The sequence below is a fragment of the Lissotriton vulgaris genome, chromosome 7 (genome assembly GCF_964263255.1).
Source record: "Lissotriton vulgaris chromosome 7, aLisVul1.2, whole genome shotgun sequence".
Classification (NCBI taxonomy): domain Eukaryota; kingdom Metazoa; phylum Chordata; class Amphibia; order Caudata; family Salamandridae; genus Lissotriton; species Lissotriton vulgaris.
The window spans coordinates 1,725,329,588-1,725,350,246 of record NC_141695.1 but is presented as its reverse complement, the minus strand read 5'-3'; the positions used below and the strand labels follow the sequence as shown (position 1 = coordinate 1,725,350,246).

General features: G+C 43.2%; 1 protein-coding gene across 1 annotated transcript; it reads left to right on the top strand.

Annotated features, from left to right (window-relative positions):
* The first annotated feature begins 2,535 nt into the window (after positions 1–2,535).
* Positions 2,536–19,571, top strand: LOC147706450 (serine protease 33-like). The gene is made up of 5 exons (XM_086932960.1): positions 2,536–2,642; positions 9,258–9,471; positions 10,071–10,251; positions 10,866–10,994; positions 16,924–19,571. Exons 1-5 carry the CDS (start codon positions 2,599–2,601, stop codon positions 17,691–17,693), a joined length of 1,338 nt encoding a protein of 445 aa, XP_086789086.1. The 5' UTR covers positions 2,536–2,598; the 3' UTR covers positions 17,694–19,571.
* Positions 19,572–20,659: the final 1,088 nt, after the last annotated feature.

Here is a 20,659-nt window from a genome sequence, read left to right as displayed (position 1 = left end):
TTCCGGCACATTCAAAAATACATTTGATTAATTCTTTGGTGGCTGGAAAAATGAACTTGTAAATTCCTTGCAGCTTTGGGCCTAGACTGCAGGCAACTTTAACAAACATTATTATATTTATGTGAATATACTGTTAAAGTGCACAATTATACATGTCGACGTAATGATGTTTCCCACTATGCATGTTCTCGTTGAAATAAATGTTGCATCTTTTAAACATTGTGTAGAATAATGCATTTCACACACATAACACATTGTACCACTCTGATCATATATATGGGTGCATCGAGACCATGCATATAGTGCACCCTTACATATTAGAGTATATATGCGCTCTATCAATAGAACTTCAAAAAGGTACTATCACTTAGAAAAATACATAAGTATGTCAAAAAAAGAGTTTGGGGCATATTACCAACAAGTAGCGATATTTATCGATAACTTAGCAACTATTTTTTTATCGCTAAGCATCGCCGGAAATTATCGCTGAGATAACGTGCTATTAGCAACGTTTATCTCCAAAGCGATCATTTTTCCGGCGATAGCGTGAATATCGCTGAGAATACAGCGATATTCACGCATTAGCGACAAAATGCTCTTAGCCATGTTATCCACCTCCCATTGGATAACATGGCTAGGAACTGGTCTGAGCAGGCGTTAGTTTTTAGCGATAGCGGGAATATTTCCATTGCTACGCCAGCCTTGCTAATAGGCGATAGCGACATTAGCGACTGCTTTCAGTCGCGAACAGGTTGGGTACTCCCACTTTGCATGTCATTAGCGATAAATATCACTGACATGCAAAGCGGGCCCCAAACTGCTCGCTATCACCTAAAAGCTGTCGCTAACATCAGTTAGCGACAGCTTGCTAATATAGCGATAGAATTATCGCCGCTTCACTGACGAAAACGGCCGCTAAACCGGCGATAATTGCCTATCGCCCCCCTCGGTAATATGCCCCTTTGTTTTAAAACTCTGCATGCTCCTGAAAGCTGGTAAGAGGCTGGTATTAGCACTGCAAACGCTGTGCTGATATTTAAAAAAAATAACATATACTTTCTTGCACCTCATCTTTTAAAAAAATTTTTTTAGCAAACCGACCCTATATTTTGGCCATTTTCTTAGGTCTCTACGAGAGAACCCACAAATTCTTGCGCCTGTAGAAAGCCCAACACGTGAAAAGCAGAGACACAAATCTGACCTGGCATCTTTTTGTGGAATAAAACACCTGGAGCTCAGTTTAGGGCCTATTAAGGCGTCTACCCAGTGGAGCTGCAACAATAAAAGGACTCTACCTGCTCAGAGGATCACTGGAGTCCAGATACACTCCATCCCTTGTATGGCTTGTGTTCGGGGGCACACGGATGCTTGAGACAAGTTTCCACCCCACACTCCTGTCCTAGACTATATGGGCCCTCCTCAGGACCAGTGCCAGGGAGCAATTCACCGTGCTGGGCAGAGGTCCACCCTCAAGCCCACTATACATGAAAGGGGCGGCCTTAGGCATGTGCAAGCTGTGCACCTGCATAGGGCCACCAAACTTCAGGGGCCGCCACACCAATATATATTCTTATTATATTAATCCTCTGAGGATGGATACATATTTGCGTGGCAGCCCCTGGAAAGGATTTAGCGGCCTCCGGCTCTGTTCCACTTCCAAACACCCTGACACCTCCCTCTTCACTGGCCTCCGCGATCCGCCCGGACCCCCTCTTCCGGGACCCCCTACCTACGCTCCCTGCCCAGGGCCGCCATGAGCCTAGACCCGCCCCTGAAGGTACTCATCGCTTCCCACTGCTCGTGATGCTGTCCATCCTTGGGCGCCTCTCTGGCCTCTCTGGTGGACCCAGCCTGCTGTAATAATCAGTGCCCCAAGGGGCATCTCAGGTGGCGCCCTGGCAGGGCCTTGAGTTATGAGCCTGTCCCTGATCCTCCAGGGCTGGTGAGGGGGTCCCATGGGGGAGGTGATGGGCAGGTAGAGCAGGGTGGAGGCAGGAGTGGGCTGCACCATGGAACGTAGGTTTAGCAAAGACCAGTGCAAAGCCTAGGGTGCTGGGCACACCAGACCTACTTCATTACAGTCAGAGGAGGACTGCTGCGCCCCAGGGGTCTGCAGAGCCTAGCCACCCCGCAGAGAGGCGTGGGTCCACTCTAGCCCTGCAAGAGGCAAAAAGGAGGAAGGTTTGGTGAGTTTCCCTTCTTCACAAGGAGTGTGGCTGTATCTCTGTCGCTGCAAGCAATGGCCCGGCACAAACTGTGCACCACAGGAGACCAGCCAGTTTGTGACAGTGCATAACTGCAGATCCTTAGAGATCGATTGATGTGCGTGCTTCCTGCACACACCTGCAACATTGTGCGGCAGAAACAGGTGCCGCCTGCCGAGGAGCACACACGAGTCAGTGGGAGCCCGGCGACTCTGCACATTGCGTAGGCAGCCGCTCAATTTCCGTTGTCCACTTGGAGGACTCAGGGTGGCCTCGAGGCTGGTTAAACATTACAATCCTCCCCACCCCGCCCACTTAGCCCCACACCAGCTTCAGCGCTGCACTGCCAAAGCTCACCTGCTCATTCCAACCTCTGCGGGGAGTCGAGGCAGCCATGCGTCCCCAGCCTCTCCCCTGGCATGATGGCGTCTGCAGGTGGTGAGTGACCCTCGAGGGCTGGTTACAGCTGTGCCCAGGGGTGGGCTGGGGTTGGGAAGGCGGCTGGGTGCATAACATTGTCTTGTTCCTCTGTATGCAGGGCCACTGGAAATATGCGGCAGGGGAGGGCCAAATTATGCGGCATGGTAGATTAAATGATGTGGTATACAAAAGGGGTACAACAGAGGGAATATATGCCAAGGGCTCCCTCCACTCACACAATCCTTCTAAACAAAGACCCTTGGGATGACTTACACGACTAATACAAGCCAACAAAATATTCATAAGTAGTGGCTGTCAAACCAAGGGCGTTTGTTTAGAATGAATAGATTACATTATGTGGCAGGAAAATGCAAAATAATGAGGTGTAATGCAGCACATTTTGTGATAGTTTTAGGTCATTGTGTGTTTTGTCATTTATACACATGTTCACACGGGCTGCCCAACGGTTCCTTCTCATTAGTAACAGTTTAACAAACAAACAAACACAGCAAGAAGCAACAGAAAGGTGACCAGTCACTGAAAAACACCCTGAAGAGCTTTTAGCAACTTTTGATCCACTGGAGCTAGAAACCATGGGGCAGATTTACAAGACCCCTGCGCCACTTTTGCGTCATTTTTAACATGAGAAAAATGACGCAAAAGTGGCGCAAGGGTCTTGTAAATCTGCCCCCATTTTTTTTGTCTAAATCTGCAAACTAGGCAGCGGCTGATGGATTGATTATGTGGCAAATAAGGAAAATCCGTAAATATACGAAAAATGCTGCAGCCGCAAAAGCGCTTAATTCCAGCAGCCCTGTATATATGGCTGCAGAACCCCTAAATGACGTGCAGTATCCTTATAACGTACAGCACAGGGTAGTTTATCTCGTTTCTACGTATGTCCCATCGCCTCTTGAGACCTCAATGAAAGTGCTGCGGATGGGGGGGCTGTTTTAAGTCATTAAGGGTGTCGGCCCTGGTGCGTCTTTTCTACAGGACTTTACAAGTTTGTATCTCAATATTGAGGTCAAGAACACGATCCCCCACATATCTCATATAAACAAGTCAGATTGAAAACACTTTTTTCACACTACTCTGCCCTTCGTTCAATATTGTCCAAAAAGCCACCTGTGTGGTGCCCTTGGCGTGGGCTTAATTAGATCTTAATTGATGCTAAAACATAAAGATTATAGGAGATGGAGCTAGTCTGTCATAGGGAGTTCTTTTGATTAAGCCACATTGTCCTTAATGCCTGTAAGTAGCTAAAAATTCAGATGATTAAATAGCAGAAAAATATCCTAAAGAGGAGCAACAGATTGTCAAATATTCTTTCTTTTATTGCTCTTTTCATATATATAACACATGAAGACACAACCAATGCGTTTCTTTCAAAAGGAGGTGAATAATGTGATCCTAAGGAATCTGATTTCAGACAGCAGGACAAAACTTTGGGAATTATAGAGTTTGAAAACATATATGATGTCTCTAGCCTTAGCCGCAGACGTACAAATATATTCCTGAAAAGACTTGCAATATTGAATACTGAATATTCTGTGTATTTTACTACCTTACAACTAATGCTCTGTGGAAGAAACAAGTTTTTTTGGCCCTGAAGAAGTCCCTATGTTGTGGGATGAAACGCGCTGGTTGTGTGTTCAAATGTTATTATATATATATGTATATTACCTACTGGCGGTCGCCAGTAGGTATATATAGTTAGGATTTTTTCTCTATGGGATTTTTGAAAATTCTATGTCTAATAACTTTGGCGTTTGTGGACGGAATTGGCTGAAATTTTCAGAAAAATTGAACATTTTGTTTCTGAGCAGCTTCTGACAATTTGGGGGGGTTTCATCAAGGGGGGGCCGAGAAAAAAGGGGGGTCCCAAAACACGTTTTTCCCATGTTAATTTCCATAGTGCGGTTGGCCTCACTTTTAGCTCGAACGGCTGAATGGATTTGCACGAAACTTGGCAAAATTGTAGGGACTGTTAGCCCAATGTGCCTTTGCTAGGTCTCAATATATGTGCTCCAGTGGATTTTGAGTAATTTAGGTTCAAAAAAAGATATATATCTGGGCGGAGCCTAACCACACATCTGATCTGATTGGCTGTCAGCACTTCATCCAAGAAGTGTTGGCAGCCATCTTGGGACCAATATACATGATAGCACCTCATTAAAAAGCATTGTAGTTAATAGAGGGTTTTAGGACTTTAGTTACATTATAAATCATTTGTTGATGGTACCATACTCGTTTTAGGAATTGTGGTGGGTTCTAAGGTGATTTTACCATGTGAAAAAACCTTCTGCTGTGATATCATGAATATTGTTTGAAAGAAAACTAATATCTCATGATTTTCCCACAGTGGTTTGGAAGAGGATCTATAAGCTAAACTGAAAGCATATTTTCTGTAAATTCACATTATCTTTCTCAGTCATGTGAAAATGAAGTCTGACATTCTCAGTAAAACATGTACATCCAACAAGGACAGAGACTGTCAGTTGATTCCTTTGTGTTCTACTGCAGCCTCCTAGAGTGTTCTAAAGAACAACTAGAGCGCTAACAGTCCTACTTATTGCAAAGGTATGGCACACCTGAAGCCATCTTGATTGGAATAAAGTGGTAACTCTTAAAACATTTAATTTAAAAAGAAACAACATGAGGGGGTATATTTTGCCATAGAAAGTATGATTAGTGCTGCAGAATGAAAAATTAGGGCACATTTTGAGTGACTTCTCAAATCCTTTTCTATTTCATTAAAACATTCTGACATGCAGTCTCCCAAAATGGCCACCAGAGACAAAAGAGCCCAAATGTAGCCCAAATATCACCCAGATGTAGCCCAAGTATAGCCCAATGACAGAATGTCCCAGAGTGTTCTAAAGAACAACTAGAGCGCTAACAGTCCTACTTATTACAAAGGTATGGCACACCTGAAGCCATCTTGATTGGAATAAAGTGGTAACTCTTAAAACATTTAATTTAAAAAGGAACAAAATGAGGGGGTATATTATGCAATAGAAGGTATTATTAGTGCTGCAGAAAGAAAAATTAGGGCACATTTTGAGTGACTTTTCAAATCCTCTTCTATTTCATTAAAAAATTCTGACATGCAGTCTCCCAAAATGGCCACCAGAGACAAAAGAGCCCAAATGTAGCCCAAATATCACCCAGATGTAGCCCAAGTATAGCCCAATGACAGAATGTCCCAGAGTGTTCTAAAGAACAACTAGAGCGCTAACAGTCCTACTTATTACAAAGGTATGGCACACCTGAAGCCATCTTGATTGGAATAAAGTGGTAACTCTTAAAACATTTAATTTAAAAAGGAACAAAATGAGGGGGTATATTTTGCCATATGAATTATGATTAGTGCTGCAGAAAGAAAAATTAGGGCACATTTTGAGTGACTTCTCAAACCCTCTTCAATTTCATTAAAAAATTCTGACATACAGTCTCCCAAGATGGCCACCAGAGACAAAAGAGCCTAAATGTAGCCCAAATATCACCCAGATGTACCCCAAGTATAGCCCAATGACAGAATGTCCCAGAGTGTTCTAAAGAACAACTAGAGCGCTAACAGTCTTACTTATGACAAAAGTATGGCACACCAGAAGCCATCTTGATTGGAATGAAGTGGTAAGTCTGAAAACACTCAATTTAAAAAGGAACAACATGAGGGGGTTAATTTTGCCATAGAAAGTATGATTAGTGCTTCAGAAAGAAAAATTAGGGATCATTTTGAGTGACTTCTCAAATCCTCTTCTATTTCATTAAAAAAATTCTGACATGCAGACTGAAACATGCACTTTGAATACCAGCAGCAGACGTCCCTGGTGAGCAGTAGCTTTACTACAGTGATCTAATGTGCAACTAGAGTGCTAACATTCAGAATTTATGGCAAATGTGTGACACATCTGAATGCCTTCTTGATGGAACCAAAGTAAACAAGCATTGAAAATGCAATAGATCTCGCCCTCGTTTAAGTTAAAGCCATTCTGTTTGTAATGAGGTGGCTTTTTAGCTTTGCTTTATTAGTGTTTTTTCAACTTTCATGTAAATAACATGCATCTGTATGCATATAAGTATATGTATGCATGCATTTATGTTTGTATTTATATAGATATACAGATGATATATGTTTATATATGTATGTATATATATATATTCACTAAAAAAACCATAGGCTATAGACCATATATAGTTAGGAATTAGCATTTACAAAACCTTGAAAATTCACTGAAAAAACCATAGGTTATAGACCATATATAGTTAGGAATTAGCATTTACAAAACCTTGAAAATTCACTGAAAAAAACATAGGTTATAGACCATATATAGTTAGGAATTCGCATTTACAAAACCTTATTTTACTCACACAAAACCATTGAAATTCCATATATAGTTAGTTGCACTAACTATATATCGCGCACCCGCAATCCACTGCTGATGATGTCACATATTACATCATTCATGACATGGTCAGTGACATCACTGATGACATCACTGATGACATCTCAAATGACATCACTGATGACATCACTGATGACAACATCCAGTGACTGTATGTTTCTGTAAAGTTAAAATATGTCTTACATATTGAAGAATGAGTGGATGTATAAGTGTCTGGATGAAGGATTTAGTAGGTGCATGACTGACTGTATGAGTGAGTGATTAAATGTGTCTCACTGAGTGCATGGGTTAGTGACTAAACTGTCTTAATTTGTGCATCATTATGTCTGTTGTTCTGTAAACTGTTGCATGTGTTGATAAGTAGCTATATGAGTAACTATATGGGTTATTGATTGGTTGCCCAAGTATTTGTATGGGAGACTGAGTGTGTGTGTGGGTGGCTGGGAGGTGTATGACTCTGTGCATAGATGTGTGAGCAGTTGATTCACTAGATGTATGGTTTCAAAAGTGCATGTGGAAACAGCTGTATGGGCGGTTGACTGTGTGCATGAGTGTATTGGTGAGTGAATGGATATCTCAGTGCTACATGTCAAAGTAAGTACATATGTAAAACACAGTACATGTGAGAGTTGACATATATAAATAACTGTGCATAAGAGCCAGTGAATGTGTGAGTGGCTGTATGGATCATTGTGAACTTGTATCAGGGATTGTATAAGAGAGTAAATATGTGTTAGTATATGTTTGAATAAGTAAAGTTTGTATAACTGTATAGTTGAGGAAATGGAGGTGTGATTGATTCTTTGCATGACTGACTAGGTGTGTGAGTAACTCCATGGATGAGTGACAGTCTGTGAGTGTCTGTTTACACTGATTGTATCTAAGGTTATATTAGAGTCTGAAGAGGTTCATCGTATTATCACATGAATGATATCATCAGTGATGTGATCAGTAATGTCAAATGAGATGTCATCAGTGATGTCATCAGTGATGTCATTTGAGAAGTCATCAGTGATGTCATTTGAGATGTCATCAGTGATGTCACTGACCATGTCATGAATGATGTAATATGTGACATCATCAGCAGTGGATTGCGGGTGCGCGATATATAGTTAGTGCAACTAACTATATATGGAATTTCAATGGTTTTGTGTGAGTAAAATAAGGTTTTGTAAATGCGAATTCCTAACTATATATGGTCTATAACCTATGGTTTTTTCAGTGAATTTTCAAGGTTTTGTAAATGCTAATTCCTAACTATATATGGTCTATAACCTATGGTTTTTTCAGTGAATATATATATATATATATATATATATATATATATATATATATATATATATATATATATATATATATATATATATATATATATATATATATATATATATATATATATATATATATATATATATATATATATATATATACGAAAAAAACCTTCATGGGCAAGCTGGTGAGCTTATGGAAGACAGAATGAGTGGATTAGTGGATCAATCAATTAATGAATGAATGAGTATACCTGGATCTCTATGCACATTTATCCTCTAGAATTATTGATCTGGCTGCAGTTTGAAACGTAGCACATTTTCCAATGGAACGTGCCTCTCTCGACCGTGTGCACCTAAGGCCACTACCCTATATTTCAGAAAAATAAATGTAACTCCTCCCACTCCCCCAGTTTTTGAACCCTCCAAATGCACCCCCACCCCCATCACTGGAAGAAGAACTTTCAGTGCTTCAGTTCACTAAACAGTGCTATTTAAGCATTTCAATTATTTAGTGGGTACCTACCTGGTGACGGGGTGGTAGAGAGTACGGTGGGTTAACTGAGTGAATAGCAAAATGGATGAAAGAGTTAAATGGCCTAGAATGAAGGCGATATGACTGAGCCATTAAGGGATTGGGTGAGCTAATGGATGAATTAATGTTTAGGTTGGTTGGCATTAATTAGTTGGTAGGTTGTTCAGTAAGCCACCAGTTGAGTGTGTGAACATCTCAGCAAACTGATACATGAGTGAGTGTGAACAGAGAGGGGTGGATACATGAGTGATTGAGTACATGGATTGATAAGTGGATGAGTGAGTACATTGGGACTTGCCAACAAGGGTTAGATGTTAAATTAATAGACGGTAGGATGGATAAAGGGGTCCACGGATGGAATTCCATTTTCTGTATGCTCATGTTTGGATTGTTACCCTAATATGTGTTTCTGTCTCAGGGTTGTGCTCTGTCTGCTTATGGGGCCCAACATAGTGGCCGGCGGCAGCCTTCAGACTGGGCAAATTTCATCCTTGATTTATCACAAGTACCCTGAGAATATGAGGCGTAACAACATCTGGCACCTCTCTGTGGCAAGCGGCTATCGGATCCGGCTGCGCTTCACCCACTTCGATGTAGCCAGAGATGGAGACAACTGCCAGGACTACGTCAAGGTGATCCATCCGCAACTACTTCCTGGACAAATTCATCCAAGATAATCTCCTACACATTATTCGACATATGATCCTATTCCAGAATTCTCTTCCCATTTCTTGTGTCAGGTGATCTCTTTACAGACTCTTCTCAGCATCACCTCTGCCAGGTGACCCACCTTCCCAAGCATTCTCTACACCCCACTTGTCAGGAGTCACTTTCACTCCATCAGCTGACCCCCTCATAGAATTGTTGTCCCCCTCTTCTCATCAATGGGATCTGCTTCCTGAATCTCTCTTTTGTCCCTCAAGAGGATTCTATTTTTGAACCCTCATCCTATTCCCTCCATGAAGGAGAGCTCCTCCCAGACTCTTTTCTGCATCACCACTGTTGAGGTGATCCCTACCACAACCTTCTTCTAATCCTTTTTTTTAAGAAAGTACACTCCCTTCCTCAAGGTGAGGTCCTTCTAGAAAATTCTCCCACTCCCCTCTGTAGACGGGACTGTGCAAAAAAACAAATCCTAATCAGGGGCAAAAATGGACCTTTCTAGGAAGGCAGAAGATGGAACTTTTTAGATAAATTCTTATAACAGGAATCCATGTATCGTTCCCTTCAGGTCAGCGATGGACAGAAGCCGACTCTCACCATCTGCGGAAATATGTATCACCCCTCTCAGAAGAGCCCCCGGGTTCCCATGGTCGTCTTCTCCACTTCCAACAGGATGACTGTAACATTCAATTCCACCGCATCGCAGCGGGAACACTTGGGAAGCTTCTCTGCTCGATATGTTGCTGTCGGTATGGTGCCTTTTTTTTTAGAACTCTTGCATTAGGGTTTTAAGGTTGCTTCTACTGACATACTGACGTCAGGGATATGTAACCCTCTTGTCAATGATCTCACACATTAAGCCCTCTGTTGTTAAACCCTGTCTTCTATGATGCCACGCGTTATTGCTACATATTTTCAGTGATGTCATACTTTAAGTATCACCTTAAATCTTCCTATCTTCAATGCCGCACACAATGTTTTCAGATTTCTCACCTTTTTTCAATGGCGTCATATTTTAACAGACATGCTATCTAATGTTTATATTTAAATTATGTATTTAATGAAGATACATGCTACTTCTGGTATCTCCGTCATTCGCCAGTGATGTCATATGTTTAACTGTTCTGATAATTTGCCCTCCCTAATAATACCACTCATTAGTTCCTATGATACGCCAGCAATGATGTCATACACGTTCCCTTTTCTGGGCATTGATTCTATATTACCTCCTATGATGTCATACATTCACCTCTATGATGTCACTTTTCCCTGTATGTTGTAATCCTAATGTCTGCAAAGCTGTCGGCTTCCAAATTCCTGCTGCCACTTACCTTTGATTGTTTGTTTTCTCTCTCCCTCACAGACATTGACGAGTGCGCCTTTAGGAAAGGCCAGTGCGGTCAGCTCTGCCACAACTTCCCAGGGGGTTTCTCGTGCTCCTGTAATCTAGGGTTTGTCTTGGGGCCAGACAACAGGACCTGTGGGGTACCAGGTAGGTCAACCCAGAATCAGCAGCCTGCCTCATGATAAAAGCACCTGTTATGCCTGTAAAAATATCAGTTGATGGGCCGAGCTCCCAAAAGGCAGAACGTTAGTCTACCTGAGCCTTTCAAATAATTGAAGACCTTCCAATTGGAACAACAACCATTTCTGCTGCTCAACGGCGGCCATCTTAGTCATCTTTAGCTCAACTGTTTTGGCAGTCCAGGAAGACCTAAGAATGGGAATGGGGACAAGATGGCTGCCGCAGCGCTGCAAGCTTTGTACATTGGGACAGTCCTCGATTATTTTATGAAGTAAAGAGCCGATATCACATATTGGCTGGGAAGGCGAGCTGGACACTCCTGCACCACTCGGGTTCCAACTCACCACCGGCAGATCTAAGCAGACAATGTCCAATACGGTGTGTGAAAACACCCCAGCACATCTGGGGCAGCCTTAGCAAGTTTTTGCTTTTTTGGTGATGAGGGGGTGTGGAGACGTGCCTTTCAGTCAGTTCTCATTCGTGAAGCCCCGCCCCCTCTTAGGCCCCACCCTCTGCTTGCAAGAACTATTTTTTTAAGTTAGCATCTCTGCATAGTGGAAGGAAATATTGTCCTCTGGGGCTAAGACAATACTCAGGTGATTAAATAAACCCTGATGAGATGAGGGCTGGATAGTGAACGCTGGCAAATCCACAGGTAGAGACATCAAATTGTCCCCTGATTGTCATTGGAGTTGTGTAAAAAATTCAAAACTTTATACATTCATGATAATGTGAAGTCTATAGATTTTGCATATCTGCATAATTCTATATATGCACCCCTGCTCTTAGTGAAGCGATCTAACGTGCGTAGTAGCGATTGGGAAGAAGGTCACAGAGATGATGATGCAGAGGGAGAGAGGCTGAAGGGTGGTGAGGTCACCACTATGACGTGGAGGAAGAGACGCTAAAGGGTGGTAAGGTCACTCCGATGATGACGTGGAAGGAGAGATGCTGAAGGGTGTTATGGCCATGATGATGATGATGATGATGATGCAGAGGGAGAGAGGCTGAAGGGTGGTAAGGTCCCCATGATGATGATGATGATGATACAGAGGGAGAGAGGCTGAATGGTGATAAGGTCACCATGATGATGATAATGATGCAGAAGGAGAGAGGCTGAAGGATGGTAAGGCCCCAATGATGATGATGATGATGATGACGCGGAGGGAGAGAGGCAGAAGGGTGGCACGCTTTCAAGAGTAGTTGATTGTCAGGTACGTAGGCTTTACCTACAGCATCACTGTTAAAAAGAAACAGACGTCTCCGTGAGGCCATTTGCCAAATAACAAATTGTCTCCATTGCCTCCTGTTGAATTTGGGCCTTGAAGACTCGCCTTCTCCCCCTTGAGCCTGGCTCTCCTCTCAGTCTTTGTGTTTTCATCCACACAAGCCTGCAAAAACAGAGTCTGTGTGCATGAAATGGTCTGACATTCCCGCTGTCATGATGGCCCCATCGGGACAATGGTGAGGCTGGCATAGTTCGGCGTCCACCTTGTCACTGGCTCTGAACCCTCCCTTCCCCGGCACAAAGATTTAATGCCAGCCATGGTGCAAACGCGCTCATGGCCAGACTGGGAACCTGAATCAGCTCTGGCAAGTTTGTGGGAACAGCCCTCTGGGGGTATGTGCTAGTGTGACGCACTGCTGCTTTGGTTACTGGGGGGCAATGTTGCAGCACCGCTGCAAAGACAGCCCTCAGTAACAAAACTGGCCCCCACTGCTGAAAAACCACCCCCCACCTTTCCAGCCTCCCGGGGAAACCTTTGATGCCCGCTACAGCCAATCTGGCCCTGAACGTGCTCTATACACCTGCACAGCACATGCCTCCTCCCACCCTGGCCTCTTCCCGGCCCCTACCAGTGATTGTGGGCAGGTGCAGCCAGCCCAGGTGTTTGAGCACTCCAACACTCACTTGATCCTCCTATGGATCTTGTATTGTGGCACTGATTGGTTGGATAGAGATCTAACATCCAGGTATCCAATGAGGATAAGGAATTGGATAACCGTTCACAAACTAATAATTAAGTTCATGTATATGACTCTCAACACTTTAATATAAAAATAAAGGATTATCACTGCTACTCTGAACCTTCTGAATACATTTAACCAGACCAAAATCATGCAGACCAATAATTCTGCTAAGGCCATACAAAACAATAACATTAGTACCTGATGCTTGGATATTTCTTTAAACTGTTTTCTCGCTGGCATTAATATATTACCTTAGAAGGCACAATCAACTTCAAGGAGACAGGTCATGATAAGACATAGAATCAGGGTTTCAGTTAAAGTTTAGTTTATCAAAGATGTCAAATAAAATCCTCCCGCTATTAGTAAATATTTCTTGCCTGAAGAGTACAGGATAGTCTATCTAGTTTGGGCTTGCCATAAGGTGACAAAGGGTTCAGGAAAGTTCAGCAAGGATATGAGCCATGATAGCTCATAGGCAGTGTCCCTCCGGAACGGAGTCCCAGAATAGTGCACACACTGCAGTCCAAGAAGGAAGAGAACAAGGAGAGTCCGTAAAGGAATGAACATGAACGAAGTCAGTATTGAGTTCCCAACGGAAAGAATACAGGGCATCAAAGCAGTCTCTCCGCAACGGAACAAAAGTAGCAGCCCATCATCCCTGAAATCAGTGTATGATATAGTCCTCTAGTTCGGGTGTGACACCTCCTTGGTCACCACATAGTGTCAGACCACTCAGCTCATTGGTCAGTTCATATAGGATGATTGTCATGAGGCATAAAGTAAGACACATATTGTAGAAAGAGGTGGTACTAATCAGGTAATTTGTAGGCTCATCCGGTACCTGTAAACCGCCAATAAATGATCCTTTAACAGCAGCCACACGAGTGAGCTCAAGAGGACAGTTTCCCATAGCAAATGTTCCCAAAGTGTCAACTTTGTTGAAATCAGTCCTTCTTAGGGAATAAGAATTCCTTTTAGGAGGCAACAATTGTGCATCAGAGTGTACGTTTGAGAAAGTATTCTCATAAGTATAAGACAATACAGAATATTAAAATGCAGTCCTAGATTAAATCAATTAAGAATATTCCAAACATAAGCAGTGAAATAAACATTTCATAAATCTAAATCAATATTCAAATAGACCACTTCAGCTTATTTGAAAGTTTCATGATAATAACACCCAATATGACTGTGCTGCACCACTTTCTGCTTTTTGAATTTGGTGCAAAATTTCACATGTGCAGAAGATTGGAAATTCAGAAGGAAACCTTCAATATCACACCTAAAGTTCATTAAGTTACATTCAATTTAATTCTTCACACACTTTACTATTTCTATAAGGATCTTTAGAAGTTTTATAACACATGAATACATCACTTTACCATTCTATTAAACATTGAAATAATAATACTAAGCTTGATTAGTAAAATGCAAACCTATATTATGAAATAAATATGGTTTCATCTATCCTACAATTATCTACATGCTTTTACGGTGCAGTAACTAAGTTCTATCACATTTACTTTTCATGTCTCTTTAACATGTGATTAGTACACGTTTATGCATGTGTTCTTACAGTTTTTGAGGTTTATCAGTCCCCTGATGGTTCTGCTGAACTGTGCAAAAAATTAAAAACTTCATACATTTGTGATAATGTAAAGTCTATAGATTTTGCGTAACTGCATATTTCAATATATACACCCCTGCCCTTACACCAGCAATCTAACATGTGTAGTAGCGATTGGGTAGAAGGTCAAAGAAATGATGATGCAGAGGGAGAGAGCCTGAAGGGTGGTAAGGACACTGCAATGAAGACGTGGAGGGGGAGACGCGGAAGGGTGGTATGGTCGCCACGATGATGACGTCGAGCCGATATTGCAAAACTAGTCCTCCAGCATGAGTGAATTGTCCTGGGACAGCAGGGCGGTATGTATGCATATAGTATTACTGTAGCGCAAACATAGCCAAAAAGGCAGCAAGCGCTGTACAAGGTTAAAGGCAAGCTAAAGGCGGTGAGTAATAGGAGAGGACACAGAGTTCTGGATGGTCAATGGATCATGATGTAGTGTTCTTTAAAGAGTTGTGTTTTCAACTGTTTCCTTAAATTGGAGCAACCTTTGGGTGGTCCTGATGAAGATGGAGAAGTTGTTCCTGATCCTCGGTGCGTAGATTGTAAATTCTAACTTTATCAAGGATACAAATAGAACTGAACATAGAGGGGTCAGGTTTTTACAAAGCAAACTTCAGTGGTGGAGTTCTATCATAATGACATAGGATTACGACTTTTGTAACTATTAAGAGACATGAGGTTCAATGATCTCTTATGGAAACTGAAACTTATTTGGTGAAGCTGATGGAAGGGGTTGAAGATCTTAAGATGATAACAGCAGGTTTGGCGGTCAAGTCAGAAATTCCATCATCTTAGTGTGTTCTCCTGAATACTCAAAAGATATGGCTAATGGCTTGAGGGCTAGAGAAAAAGGGAAAACAGCTTCCCCTACAACAGAGGTCTTTTGGAGGAGGGGTCAGGAAGCCAGAAGTTTTATCATGGGCTCCACAGTGGTAGACAGTGCCACTTGATGTCAAGTTTCTGCTGCATTGCTATAGAAGGACATTTTTCTATTCCTTTGATCTAGACATGCCTGCCCACCATCCTTAAGAATAGTGCTAATTCAAAAATATAAGCAGTGTTTGTCACAAGAGGGAGGAGCTAAAGAAATCCCTTGTTGATAACAAGTTAGAGTAAATTGTCAGTTAATATTCAGGTAACTTTAGTGGATTTAATGTTTTTCATAGAAGTTGACACTTTGCAACAGCCCTGTTACACCGAGGAGGTAGGCTGTTAAATGGACCATTAGATCCAGATTAAAAGATTGCCTGGTAGGTTTATGTTGAGACATGAGGCCCGGCAGGGGACTTGGAGATGTTGAGTGAGAGAAAAATCTGGGAGATCAAATACGTTTTTCAGGATCGGGCTGGTAAAGCTACATGAGCAGGGTGATTTTGTTTAGCAGTGGAAGAGGTAAGTCAATACTAATGGGGGTCATTTATAGCACGCTCATCACGTGCAAGTCGCTGCCCTCCACTGAAACGACTCGCAAGGAGATAGACAACTGCGATTAAGGTGATTCAACCATGGTGTAGCCTTTTATTCACATAGTCACATGGTATAACTGAGAAATTATAACCATAGTTAAGCTGACATTATTGCTATGAGAATACAGGAAGTAAGATCAGCAAAACAGGCCAAAGATTACAAGCAGTACAACAGTTGCATCCACCTTCCATCACAGAACAACACTTCAGAATTTAAAATTGCCAGAAGGCCCTGTTTCCTTATCCATCGTCCAAATCCTCAACCAAGGGCATTCAGAGCATACCTTGGTGGCAACTTCACCTCCATCATACAGCGGGGAGGGCATTACCCGCAGTTCCATACAACACATAACCAGGGCACCGCATAGTGCTCCATTTCTAAAAGGGGACCTGTCACCAGGCAATCCCCTAAAATGTCAACTCTAGGCATCCCAGGGTAGGACAGAAAGGTCCAGGACCAACAGCAGGTCAGTTCCCCCTCCTGCCTGCCCTGCGCCCATACAAATCAACACCTCTCCAAGGTGTAAGTTCAGTAAACCAGTCCAAATTTTCGGTAGCCCCCTTTTCTGCTGCAACAAATTCTGCCAATTATGCCTTCCTCCAGGAGTGGGTGGGTGGGTGCGTGATGAGGTATGTTGGATACTGGTGCACTGTGTAGAGAAAAGAGGCCGGCCTTCACCTCGCAATGCCTTAAGTTAGAGGTTGGAGAGCTAGTGCTTGAGTAATCAAAAATGCTCCTATTTAACAAAAAAATAATACCCTAGATACTGCTGTACCTGGGTTTTGTCATCAAAATCATATGTGCTAAAACCCTTTCTTATCTTTGCAGATTGTGGACGTCCTGAGAAACCGGTAGTGACGTATGCCCGAATTTTTGGTGGCTCCTCTGCAGGGGCGGAGAACTTCCCCTGGCATGTACAGATTAAGGTCTTAGGCCAACAAGATAATGGCAAGGGAGCTGGTGCTCTGATCGCTAATCGTTGGGTGCTGACCTCCGGCAACGACTTAGCCAAAGTTTCACCAACAACAATACAAGTGGAAATGGACTTGGAAAGGAGATCATCAACAATACGGCGTAAAGTGGTGAGCATCTTTCTGCACTCATCATACGCCACCCCCAGGGCACCTGGACACAACATCGCTCTACTGAAACTGGAGAAACCAGTAGAGTTCAGCAAGCGGGTGAAGCCCATCTGCCTGCCCTCAAAGGGTCTGGAAGGTGACCTGTACTCTCCTGGACGAATGGGTTACGTGTCGGGCTACGGCTTAATTGAATTTGGAAAGGTCACCCTGCGGATGAAATACACAGTACAGCCCATACTGGATGACACCACATGCCAGACTGGTCGGAGAGAGGCTGGTATTGATGGAAGCCATAAACTTTTCTGTGCTGGCTACCTGGAAGGGGGGAAGGCGACCGGGCCCTGTCAGGGGGATGAGGGTACTCCGTTGGTGGTCTACGAATATGAGAGGCAAGCGTGGGTCTTGGCAGGGCTGACCACCTGGGTCAGAGGGTGTGGAAATCCAGGCAAGTACAGCTTCTATACCCATATCTCACAGTACCTTCCTTGGATCAACAGCATTATTTCATTGCAGTGACCCCTATCCCTTCAGGGATCCCCCCCACCTGTGGTCCAACAATGAACCCATCATTTTCTGCCACAGACTAAGAAGCCAAGTTGACCTTGACATACTGGAACTTGCATTGCAAAAGGGTGTGTGCAAATCCCACGCTTAGAAGGAGGAGAAGGGATAATATTTACACGTTATGGTGTGAGGTCCTCTTTAGCTTCATCTCTGAGACTCTAAACTGTAATCAATCAATCAACCAATCAGGGGTTTGTAAAGCACGCAACTCTCCTGTGAGGGTCTCAAGGTGCTGTAACTTCCCAGAAAGTTAGGGGAGCTCTACTGTTTGTCTGGGGCCTAAGACTGCAGCCTCTCCAGGACCTAAGTGCAGGATCTACAGTCTGAGACACAAAACAGCTAGACGCCTGAGTGGGGTGGCCCCATTATGCTGTGGAATATCTCTCTTACGTACTGTGCAATACCAGGTGACTCTCTCTCTGTACTCGGCACCGTTCTTAATTAACTTCCACCTCCCTATGCTACAGACCTGTGTGGTACTACCCTGGACACCACCCCTTGGCATAGCTAAAGCCTTTTTTTTCTCTTCTACTAGTTAAAGGTACTCAAAGTATCATTGCTTCAACACCATCTGCAAACACATCTGCTCTATAAGATCTCTTAGCATGATCTGTTAATAGGCTTATATTAAAATACAGCTTCAGCTGTTTGTCCATCCATTAAACCTTGCCCTCCAATCTGAATGATTGTACTACTGAATGTCGACTCCATCAATGTCGAGAGAGCAGATCGAGGAGAGAATATCGAAAGCTAAGTGCATTTAGGGAAGTATCGATTTACTATTCGTAACTCCACATCTAAGTACCTTGAAGATATATCTACCTCGTAGGTACATATAGGTGGGTTTGGGTATAGAAAATCTAGAGTTATCTATCTGTCAATATTTAGTTTGAGCTATTTTGTCCTTGATTCTCAGTCCCACCAATATGGTGGGTTTGATATTCATAGTGCTCACTCTGAGTCGGTGACACAACCACCCTCCCATCTAAACGCATTCACAAATTCCTAGGATCTCATTTATGAGAAGTGATGCATTGCTGCGCAAAAGCAGCGATGCGTCTCTTCTCAGTGTGCCCTCCTTGCGACATGACGGATGCGTCATATTTACTGTATGACGCAACATGTCGCAAGGAGTTACAGCTACCTCAGTATTTCTGATGTATCTGTAGGCGCAAAAGTGACGCATTGCTGGAGTGTGTCACAAAAGTGATGGGTCATTTCACATAGGCAAGCCCCATGTTAAATGTGCCTGCATCAGTCTTACGCCTGCTGTGAGGCAGGCGTAAGATATTGACTCATTTGCATCGTAGAAGTTGCGCATTGTAATCTCGTAGATTTCACTGCGTCATTTCTAGGAGGCGTACTTGCGTGCGAACGCCCACCCTGTAGCGCTGGGGTTTACAAAGTGACACATCTGCTTAGATGCGTCACTTTGTAAATTGGGCGCAACAGGAAGCATCTTTTACGCCGCTGATGCGTTACGAAAAGTGACGCAACGGAAGCGCAAAATTGTCGCAAGGCCTCATAAATAAGGCCCCTAATATTTTTTGCTGTATAGTGTATTACCACAATTAAATATTTGTTTTAACCAGGAGATGCGAGGTTTCCGGATCAATGCAGATCACAGTTAAAATGTCCTAACAGTTTGCAAGTAACAACAGGCATGGATGGTGTCTGAAGCCCACCTATAATGTCACTTATGCTTGTTTATAATGTGATGGTTACTTGACACATTTGCTGTTTGCACTCAAATATTTTGAAATGTAAATGAAATGAGTGTTACTGAATGTTACATAGCAGCATGTTTCCACAATAAACTATTAAAATATGTCTATGTCTTTTTGTATTTAATGAAATCAACAGTAGTATATAGTGATGAACAGTACTCTTGTTTGATCAGAACTAATTTCAACATTTAGTAAAAGATCCCTTTATCTGGCAAGGTGGCTTAGCAAGCTAATCAGTTTTCCCTATTGAACGCAAAAAATGAATACATTATACATTTAAAAAAACTTACTGAGCGAATGTGGCGCCCTCTGCTCTGGACCTCCACAGAAACTGAAAGCTGGAGCCTGGAACTCCCTTGACCAATCAGCGCCCTGATTAGAGGGAGCAACCTCACTCAGCACTCTACAGCGCCCTGGAGGCCGGCACTGACTCTAACCCAGCCGTCTTAAGACAGCTGCGACAGCTGGGCTAAAGAAGTTTAAAGTGCGCATGTGTGCCTGACTGTTTCATTCTGGGGAGATGATGTGGTCCGTCGGCTACACTGCCGACTTTGGTGCTGGAAACCAGGGTTCGAGCCTCGGGTTGCATCCACATCCTGTGATTCTGGGCAAATCACTTAATCTCCCTGTGCCTGAATTTGTAACGTAACCCGTGCTCATGTAAAGTACTCCAAGACCTTCGGGTCGAGTTCACACTCTATAAAATCTGCAAAAAGAAAGACGGCAGGCCAAAAAGACATGCACACTTTAACCCCTTCGCTGCGGGGGACAGGGGGCCGCGCTCAGTTCGTCACGGCCGCACCTGTTTTTGGAACGTTCAGCACAGCAGGGAAATTAGCCCCGTGTGCGAATGTTCCAACGGCCGTGACGAGCTGAGCTCGTCAGCAGCACCCATGAGGTTAAACATAAGTGGATAGACAACCCAACCTCCTCCCTGCTGCTGTCACTGAGCAGTGACCCTGCCTGGCCCTGATGCTTGGCTCGGGAAGGGGATGAAAAATAAAATGGTAATAAATTAAAATTTTAATTTTCATGGGTTTTGGGGGGATTTTAAGTGGGTCGATGCTCCTCCGCTTCAATGGAGGAGCCGCCCCTCTTTATGCAGTGGGCTGATCCAAAATGTGAAAGATGCTTCCCACCTGCTGACCGAGAGCACTTCCTTATGGAATACCTAAGCTTGGAGGACAGGCC

Excerpts from the sequence above, each read along its gene's own strand:
- LOC147706450 (XM_086932960.1), top strand. The coding sequence starts at position 2,599 with ATGCGTCCCCAGCCTCTCCCCTGGCATGATGGCGTCTGCAGGTG. Across the intron at positions 9,472-10,070 it reads ACTGCCAGGACTACGTCAAG|GTCAGCGATGGACAGAAGCC; the intron begins GTGATCCATCCG and ends CGTTCCCTTCAG. Across the intron at positions 10,995-16,923 it reads CAGGACCTGTGGGGTACCAG|ATTGTGGACGTCCTGAGAAA; the intron begins GTAGGTCAACCC and ends TTATCTTTGCAG.